The sequence below is a fragment of the Charadrius vociferus genome, unplaced genomic scaffold, assembly GCF_000708025.1.
Source record: "Charadrius vociferus isolate BGI_N301 unplaced genomic scaffold, ASM70802v2 scaffold90, whole genome shotgun sequence".
Lineage (NCBI taxonomy): Eukaryota > Metazoa > Chordata > Aves > Charadriiformes > Charadriidae > Charadrius > Charadrius vociferus.
Window position 1 is genome coordinate 2274484 of NW_009647222.1, and position 9891 is coordinate 2284374.

General features: G+C 42.8%; 1 protein-coding gene across 1 annotated transcript in view; it reads right to left on the reverse strand.

Annotated features, from left to right (window-relative positions):
• Nucleotides 1-478: 478 nt before the first annotated feature.
• The window catches only part of LOC104281712 (aldose reductase-like), a 10083-nt gene continuing 670 nt past the window's right edge, over nucleotides 479-9891 (reverse strand). Inside the window, exons 2-10 of the mRNA XM_009879755.1 lie at nucleotides 9318-9485; nucleotides 8673-8789; nucleotides 7273-7350; nucleotides 6720-6842; nucleotides 3100-3206; nucleotides 2863-2944; nucleotides 2263-2346; nucleotides 1363-1445; nucleotides 479-582 (exon numbers count right to left, since the gene is read on the reverse strand). Coding sequence (XP_009878057.1) covers nucleotides 540-582; nucleotides 1363-1445; nucleotides 2263-2346; nucleotides 2863-2944; nucleotides 3100-3206; nucleotides 6720-6842; nucleotides 7273-7350; nucleotides 8673-8789; nucleotides 9318-9485 — 885 coding nt within the window. The 3' untranslated portion in view covers nucleotides 479-539. The remainder of the gene's footprint in view (nucleotides 583-1362; nucleotides 1446-2262; nucleotides 2347-2862; nucleotides 2945-3099; nucleotides 3207-6719; nucleotides 6843-7272; nucleotides 7351-8672; nucleotides 8790-9317; nucleotides 9486-9891) is intronic.

Below are 9891 nucleotides of genomic sequence, written 5' to 3' on the forward strand. Positions count from 1 at the left end.
TTTCGAAGAGCTACCCATGTAGAAACTGCTGTACTTAAAAACAAAAAAAAAAAAATCAACTTAAACTTCCAATTAGAGGAAAAAAGCGTGGAGTGTTACAAAGAAACAAAACCAAACCCAAAAATAATCAGGAAAAAAGCAGACTCCATTAATTATGTAAAATCTACCAATAACCTGGTCCTTCCAGACAACAATAGTCACTACCTCCAATTCACAGTATTCCAAAATAAAAGTGACTGCTTGTTCAAACTTTCTCAATGTTTTCTGCTTACCAATTCCAGACATGCAGTTTGGCAAAGACAAGCTACTAGTCCACACAGTGTGCTCTTCAGAACCATTTTAGCATTTCCTTCTTCCAATTAAAAAAAAAAAAAAAAAAGAAAAACAAATTCACCGAGTACATATACTGCATCTTTTTAAGGGGAAAAGAAAAAAAAGGCAGGGGAGGGTGCCTGATGCGGTGAGAAAGTTGTGCAGACAACTCATAGGCAACAGCAGAAGCATATCCGAAAAGTCTGGAGAAAGGCAGGAAACCATCTTCAGTATTCTGCATTGAAAGGGTAGTCCTTGTGAGTTTTGCACCTGAAGGAAATCAAATAGGAAAGATTATCTCATGTCTGAAAGATACTACAGGCAGCTGTAACCACTGCAGAGCCACGAAGGGAGGAGCTGAACTGTATAAAAGCAGAGTCAGTTTGTTTCTGTTTTCCTTGGTGAGGCCCTGCATTTGTAAACAGAAATTCTTGAGTGCCTTCTGTTATTCAGGCTCTGAGCATTTCAAGCTATGCGACATAGGTACTTTTAGCCAACTAATTCAAGGTTTCACTGTTTACTGCCAGGAAGACCTTTTCTGCAGCCTTCCAACAAATATTTCATATCTGGCTTTAGGCTTCCAAGTTGCAAACCCTCATGTTACTTTTTGAATGTTCACCCACTTTCCCAACCACTCCTGAAGAACATACAGTCAGTTTTTATAATATACCTAAGGGTCATGGCAGGAAGGCAAAATACCACAAGCAAAGTTAATCAAGAACTTGAGTCTGCATCATGCTCATTTCTCCAATCTAGGCAAAATAAAAGTTATGAATAAGCCACCTCCTGTTGCAATTCCAGAGAGTTTATTGGAGACCAAACTGTAAAGTGAACATGAAGTTTGCTTTATGCTCATCATGATTTGGTTCATAACATGAACATTTAAATCTTACTCTGAAAAGCTATTTTGAGGATGACCTCTTTGGAAATTGAGTTTGCATATCCTGAATTTCAACCAAGCCTCGTATCTGTAACTTTGTATACTAAACTATGACATACTGATAATTTACAGCTTGAAAGAAACCCCCAAAACATCCCACTGCCACTTACGTGCTCATCGCACAGGCTCTCCAGTTTCTGTTAAAGCTGAGAATGGTTGCCATCTCTTCTTTAGTCAATTCAAAGTCAAACACCTGACAGGAGAAACAGCTGGAAATCACCTCTCTGAACAAATCAGATATTGTAAGCAAAAAAATAACAAAATTAAAGGACAAGTCCACAGGGGAGGGGTGCTTGTTAGAAGAAATGACTGTTTCATCAAGGAGGGAAAGGAAAAAGACTGCTGTCTGGAATTCTGAGACTCCACTAGCTGGAGTGGGGCAAGTAGGTAAGCGGGGAGAGGGAGGAATTAAAAAAATAAATCTCAAGTTGCCGTTACATGTGCCAGTTTTATGACATTTGGAGAGCACTTAGTGTTGCAGAATGCCTCCATCCTCCATTTGTGAAAAACACATCTTTCTGTCCTATTCCAAAGGAACACCTTCAATACTTTGTTACATTAGGTGGAATATGAAAGTATCTTCCAAAATCTTAATACTGCTTTCAGCCAAGGACCACTGAATCAAGAGCAGTGACATGGTTTCTGGACACCAGGACTATTTTCTTGAGTGCTTGCTCAACATAAGTCTTTTGTGGTGTGCTACTGCACACAGGCCCCAATCAAGCTCTGTCAGATGACTCATACACATGGCATAGAACAGGAAGCATCCCATAACGTGACTGCTAAGATTACCAGCATAGTGTTTCTTAAAGCTTTGCTGACTCCTGTTCTCCAACTGTAACCTAAAGTTTAGCACTCAGTAGACTGTAGGTAAACATACAGCGAGAAAAACCCCAGTCCTCTTGCTTGAGGACTTAAGAAGGGTGAGGAAGGATCACTGCTTGCTCTGCAGGGAGAAGCCATGCCATCCCAGAACATGCCATGCACCCAAGTCACTCCTGAAGACTCACCTTGAAGTTCTCCACAATGCGCTGTGGTGTGACAGACTTGGGAATCACAATCACATTTCTCTGGATGTGAAACCGAATGAGAACCTGCAAGAGGAGTACCACCGAGTCAGAGAGAGGACAGTTTTTGTTCTATCACAAGCAGAGACTGTTCCAACAGTTGTTTGCTGTAAACTATACGATTCAGCAGAACTAACCCATTTCTGCTGAGCTGCATTGCAAATCATACTCAAATTCTAAGCAGCACTTTCTGAAGTGCTAATAGAATTGTGGTGGAGCCCCTTTTCTCATTCAGTTTAGAGATACTCAGCTCCTTTCCTTCCTGCCTAGACTTTCAGTAGGTTCTCTGCAACAGGACTTGAGGCTGTAAAAGCGAAACATTACAGCATCTGAAGATGGGCAAAGAAAATGTTTCTTCCTGGTAGTCAAAGAGCCCTTGCAAGCATGCATTGAAGGCCAAATAGTAAACAAACCTGCATTGCTATTTAACACCACAGAAGAGCACCACAGGTGACAAGGAATGAAGAGCCAGCCTGTCCTTTACTTTGTCATTAGCTGTCCTGTGTTGCAGAAAGGGGTACCCACTGTGTGGCACCTACCTACCTGTGCTGGGGTTTTGTTGTGCTTGGCTGCGATCTCTTTGATCTTGGGGTCATCCAGAAGGGAAGGATCCTCTGGCTTAGCCCTACACAGAGGAAAGAAGATCAGTGGCAAGAAACCTCCATAGATCCAGCCTAACAGAGATCTGTATCTGGATGAATAATTAATTGTGCACTTGTAGTCTCAAGGCTTCAAGCACAATCCATGCCAGCTCCCTTGCAAAGGGCAAAGCAATCTTACCATGGCCTGTCAGGAGAGCCAAGCGGACTGTACGCTGTCACAGCAATCCCTTTGGATTGACAGTACTTGATCAGCTTCTCCTGGGTAAGGTATGGATGACATTCAATCTGCCAACATAAGAGTATAGAGATTGACAGCAATTTAACTGCTTTAACGTGTTCCAGAGATTAGTTTTTAATCAAATCAAAGGCTGATTTTTGTTCTAACTTATAGCCTCTATGCGACACTACACAGCCTTTGTCTTCTGTGTGCCACCCCCCCCTTTCTACTATTTTGTAGTTCTCTGCAGTGAAGGGTCCAAGGACTGTAACACCACTCCTTAAAACTTTGCTGATCCATATAATCTCCAACATATGGGACAAGCAGCTACATAATTGCTTAAGTGGGACAGTTCAGTAAAATGCACACACAACAGAACTGTAAAATTATAACAACAGGAGAGCAGACCAGTAAGTACAAAGTTCTCTTTTCATCCCTATTTAAACATGCCATAATGTTTTTTTTATGATTACCATATTAACTTCAATACCAGTATTGTTCAATTCATTTTTATTTGCTTTGCATCAATACTCACACTGAATACCTCCAGTCTGCAAATACTGAGAATGGCTGACTGCTACAGATTTTAGTCCTTCAGCTCACTGTCCATTAGACTTTTTATAAACACAAATGTACTTACCATGAATTTCTGTAAGAATATCTACATAAGAGAGTACAGACTCCTTAACAGTGGCTCTGTATTCTGGCAAGCTAATGCACAGACCTGCAGTATGGAACAGGAACTATTCATGTGTCAAGAGGCTGTGAATGAACATGAATATTTGATACTTTGCATAGAGAGACTTTAAGGATAGTTACATGCCAGGGAGCACTACTTTCCTTTCAGCAGGGAGTATCAAGAACCTTTTTGACTACACTGTCATTTGAGCCTTCTGCAGCCTGCTGCTGCATTCTGAGGGAAGACCCTGGAAACTTGTGCTACTGGCAGGTGGAGCAATAGAGTGCAAAACATGGGATCAGTTTACAGCCTGGAGTGCTTTATTTGTGGTTCTAGCTGCCTGCTGTTACCAGAAGCCCACATGGCCATTTCCTTTCTGGGGCATGTTGGAATATTAGACAACAGGTCACATAACTCAGTTTTTGGGACAGATTATACATATTTATTTTGTTTCAGCAGATCCAGAAACACAGCTACTGAAGAGTAACAGAGCATCTGGTTATTTTCTCAGTTATTCAATAGCTAGAATTTAGGCAATATAAGCCAGGCAAAGTCATCCTTATCTGTCCACTCAAATTGGAAAAACTTCTGGGCTACATTATCTAGTCTTACATTTGGACCAGGATGAAAAGTCTATGATGTCCATTTAAACAAGTATCTTAAACTACTGCAATCCACACTGTGATAATGCTCAAGCACTTAAGAGACAGATTTCCTTACTGAACTAAGTACTGGCATCATTGTAATGTAATTACTACTTTGCCAAATTAATTTCTCACTACACGAGACCAATGTGCATACTGACTGCATTCAAATTAAGAATGGGAATGATACCAAATACAGGGTATTACTGGATTACACATGAAATCTCTACACAGATGAAGTGTTTGCAGGAAGCACTGTCACTATTAGGCCAACTGTTAAGTGTTAATAACAGATAAGATTTCAGGCTTGCACGCATTTCTTCAAAAGCAGTAAATTTTTAAAGACGGGGACCAAAGACCCATTGGTCTGAGCTTAACTTGATTTTAGCAATCAGAGAGCTTGAGAACATATCCAAGTGTCAGCAATGTAAGGTCAGTGACCTCTATGCATGAGACAAGGGTAATTATTAACTACAGTGATAGTGGCAGTGAGGTGTGGCAGATGTTAAAAGGTATCATAAGACTTCTACTAAGTATCCTAAAAGTACATCAGGACTGATTATGAAAATACACAGTAGAGAATTATGAATTCTGCACTTGTCGGAACATTTCAGTTTTCTGTTGAACAGACTTCAGAGAAAAACTGTATTAGCTTTCTGAAAAAAAGGTGTTAAAATCCCTTTTTGGTACATATGCTCAAGCTACCACAATAAAGTAAACCGTTCTTATAATCAGGTATCACTAACTGAGACTGCAGTCCTTCAAAAACCATAGCAATCAAGGACAAGTCTAGATAGACCCCACAGGGAGCTATCCTGGGACCCATCCTCTTCAATAACTTCTGCCAGGCTATAATCTTGTCAAGTTTACAGAGGATGCCAAACTGGGGGAGGACTAGTCATTACACTCAAGGGCAGGGCTGCCACTTCAGAGTGACCCACTCAGGCAGGAAAAACAGGCCAACAAAAACCTTATGAAATTCAGTAAGGCTGCACACAAAGCCCTGCACCTGGGAAAGAAAAGCCCTGGCAAGAACACAGACTAGAGCCCAACAACCTGCAAAGCAACGATGGTAGAAAAGACCTGGGGACCACAGCAGGCTGAGCTGAAAATGAGCCAGTAGTGAGCCCTGGCAGCAGGAACACAGCCAGCAATTGTGGGAAGTGATCATCTGCCTCTACTCAGCAGATATTAGACCACCTATAGAATACTGTGTCCAGTTTTTTCCCCTCCCCAGCCCCCTCAGTAGAAGACAGACAGACTGTCACGAATTCAGCAGAGGCCCACCAGGATGGCTGGGGGCTGGAGAACCTGCTGTATTGGGAAAAGCTGAGGGAGCTGGGCTTGTTTCGATTGGAGAAGGGAAGGCTTCAGGTCTCCTAGTAGCAGCTTTTCAACACCTAAAAGAAGATCACCCAAAGACAGGACAAGCTCTTCAGTGGTGCATGGTGGGAGGCCAAGAGACAACAGGCATAAGTTGAAACAAGAGAGGTTGAGACTGAACACAAGAAAACTCATTCCCTCCCCCATACACCCAAGGCGGGGGGTCAGGCAGTGGAGCACACTGCCTAGAGAGGCTGTGCAGTCTCCAGCCTTGCAGGTTTTCAAGATGGATAAAGCCCTGGGCAACCGGGTCTGATCTCACAGCTGATGCTGCTCTGAGCTATAAATTACAGCAGATTATCTCCCAAGGTCTCTTGCCATATGAGTCTTCCTAATATTTTATTCAAGCACTGTCTATATACCTGAATGCTTCTGTTCTATGGCCTACCTTGCAACTTCATTTCCTCCTTCCTCATAACCCTCATTAAGTCTGTAATCAGTACATAAAGTATGTTCCTCTTCAGTTCCCTCAGACATCAGCTACAGGAACTGGCCTCTCCACAGAGGAGTTGCAAAAAGGTCATCCAATTCTCTGTTAGGTCCTCATACATATATACACACACATTAAGTTTTACTCTACTTCAAGGAAGTTTTTAAAGCTTATCCGAGTGCACCCTTAAAAAAAAAAGATTCTGGAGCTGCTCCTTGCCAGATTTCCAAGCAGTAGTGCAGAAAGCCCATAAACCCCAGCATCTTATGCATTCAAAAGTAGTTAAAGGGTGGGATTGAGAGAACACGCTGTCTACTCTACTATTGCTTTCTATAATCTTATACTATAATAAGATCCTAGTAACTCTTAAAAAAAAAAAAAAGAGAGGCCACACACAAAAACCAACACCACCCAAACATTTGCCTGCTGTCACTTAGCAGCTTACCTGATTATTTGCAGGCTTGTATTTCAGTCCCGGCTTGTTCAAGATTCTTTCAATCTGCTCGTGGTTGAAGTTGGAGATGCCAATGGCTTTTACCAGCCCAGCATCTACCAGCTCTTCCATGGCCTAACAGAAAGAAAAGCAAAGTCAGTGTCTAATATACATGACATGTTCTTCCTGACATGGCTTATTTCCTTCATGAGAAGCACAAAATAAGCATTTAGATTTTCAGAGTTCAAGTTTGAGGGGGGAAAAAAAAACAACCCCAGAGCAATAGTATTTGTGCCATGTCTCCCATAAGACCAAAGCTCAAAGATTCATTATTTGAGACTGTGGAAATTCACAGCACATTAGAAGGGAAAAATAATGACACCCAACAATCCACTATTGTACCAGTGAGTCCTTCCAAGTAGTTCTACACACACGTCGTGGTTTAGGCCAAGTCGGCTACTGGGAACAGGGCAATACCTGAGACAGTTCAGACTGCCGAAGGTAATGAAAACATGGAAGAGACTGCTGAGAACAGAACACATTCTCCTGCTGTGGCTGCACTTACCTCCCATGTGTGTAGAATATCTGTGTTGCTGGGTATTGACATGCCTTTGTCATCTGTGGGAAACAGCTCATCTCCTGCCTGTCAGTGAGAAAGAAAATGCTTGAAACACTCTTCGGTGGAAGTTAGGTTAACACCCGCTGAAGACTACAAACTCCTACTGCAGGACATACTAATACTTATTATCTACATATGTATTAGATAATACTAATACTCATTATCTACATTCTTCAGTCTTATCTTTTGATTTCAGCTGGGATTACGGTATTGGGATGGCTCTGGGCAAAAATAAGGACAGGGACACAATGCCCTCTGGCTCATCAAAATACACATGGTGAAACATAACTCTTCACTTGTAGAATTATAGCCAGTTTACAAGTTTACTTTCTGTATTACAAAGACACACAGTTCTTGTGTGGACATAATGAAGTGTTTTAATAAAATGTGTAACAAGGACCCACTTAGGACCTGAAACAAGTTCAGTCTATATTAGACCAGATCTGCTGACAGGTCTTTCATAGGAAGACTCATTGTTTAAGTTGCTGGCACAGGGAATGTTAAAACAGCCTGAGACCCAGTTAGGACTACATGCCAGGTATCAACTTCATTCAAAACCAGCTGTTTTCTACTGATACATTATTACACCAGAACACATTTCTGCTTTGATAGTTTTGTCAATATGAAACTAGTTTTAAAAATACAGAATCTATGAAAAACATTTGATCTCAGAAGCAACACGTAGAAAGAAGATTTTGATCAGGCTCCAACAGAAACAATAAGCTTAGAAACAGTCAAACTGAGACATGCAGTCTCGGTTCCTTCGCATGCAGTCAGTAAGAGAGTTAGGAACTAAAAAGTTTCACCTTTTGAAATCCAAGGTCTGTGGAACACTAAGGCTCCTACAGCAAAGGTCAGCTCAATCTGTACTGTATTAAAGGACTCAGTGACTAAAGACAGAAATGGAAGACAGAAACATTCTCTTGTTCTGTGATTCTGTAACATGCAGAGGAAAGAATTTCTGTCAGGCAGCAAAGCACAGCCCTCCTTCCAACAATGATGGAACCACATCACTGTCAGTTGAGCATACTTTGGATTTGTATAAGACACTACATAGTCAATAATCAAAAAGAGAGCAATGTAACTTACACTTGCAGCAGGGAAACCCGCCCTTAGTTCAAGATCTGCCCCTTCCATGATCAAAAGGGCAGAGGATGCTGTGCAAGCAGGAATCTCAGAGGCAGGGATCAACAGCCTGGCTCACATGGCCAGGGTAAAGCTGAGCATCAGAGCAGTGCTGGTACATGACAGACACTTGGCTGGAGCAATCACTGAGCTGTAAAGCTATATAGCTCTTCAAAACCACCAGTCAAAACAGACAAAGCCAGGCATTGCTGTCACTGTACCTTAAAACCAAGAGGCCAGTGGATGAGGTAGAGATCCAGGTAATCCAGTTTCAGGGCAGCAAGAGTCTTCTGGCAGGCTCCCTTCACCAGAGGCTTGTCATGAAATGTGCACCACAGCTAGAGACAAAAAGCCAAGGCACACCATGATTTCCTAGGTTAAAGCTCTTGAAACCTTTCCATCCCGTTCAGGAGAGTGCCTGTCCTCCTTGGAAGATGATGTGGAACTAGGTTATCCTACTGATCTTCAAATGGGATTGCTCTGTGAGCAGGACTGGCCTGTGATACTGAGGGCAGTATGTGCAGTGGCAGCACACATGACTGAATGGTGTCACGGCAGACAGCAGAAGTATTCTGGTTTCATTAAGACTTCATTTAAAACCCACCTACTAGAAGGTCAGATACTGCATTTAAGAGGACAGCATAACTTCACACCAGGAAAAGTTTAAAGCAGCACCCATACCAGTGCTACATACTCTGCGTAGTCCTCCACACAGGATGAGGCAAAGTAGGAACCTTGTCTCAAGAGTAGCCTAAGTGATGTTCTGAATTGTTCCATGCTGCACCACAGAGTAGGAAAGAAAAGAACTGGCAAGTTACCATAAGAAAGCAGGTATCTCCTGGGATCCTATATCACCAGATCCATACCTTACTGACAACAAAGAGGTCCTCTCGTTTCACAGCACCTTCCTTGATTTTCTGCTGGATCCCATCCCCAACTTCATTTTCATTCTGGTACACATAGGCACAGTCAAAGTGGCGGTACCCAGCGTCGATGGCAGCCATCACTGCAGCTGTTACTTTTCCTGGTGGGGACTGAAAAAATAATACCCAAGAAACTTTAATCAATATCTATCAAAGGCCTTTTTCCTAGCAAGATGAAGACCACCACCCCACCCAAATCAAATCCCCAATTAAAATAAAGCAAAGAACACCAACTGCTTTAAGAAGACCCCCAGTTTTTCCCTGCAGCATTCTTGAGTCTGTATGCACCTTGGATGCAGGCGGCTGAGCTTACAGCCAGCCTCCAGCCGCCCCTCCATCACCCCGCTCCACTCCCAGGCGGGCCTCAGCCCCACAGCTCTGCAGAGCCGAGGCCCCAACACCGGCACCGTTCTCCAGAGCCGGGCCAAGGCCTCCACACTTCCCCAAACCGCTCCTCACAGCAGAAGCCCTCAGCAGCTGCCAGATGGGGGTGGGGGGCTCAGCCCCGCGGAGGCGC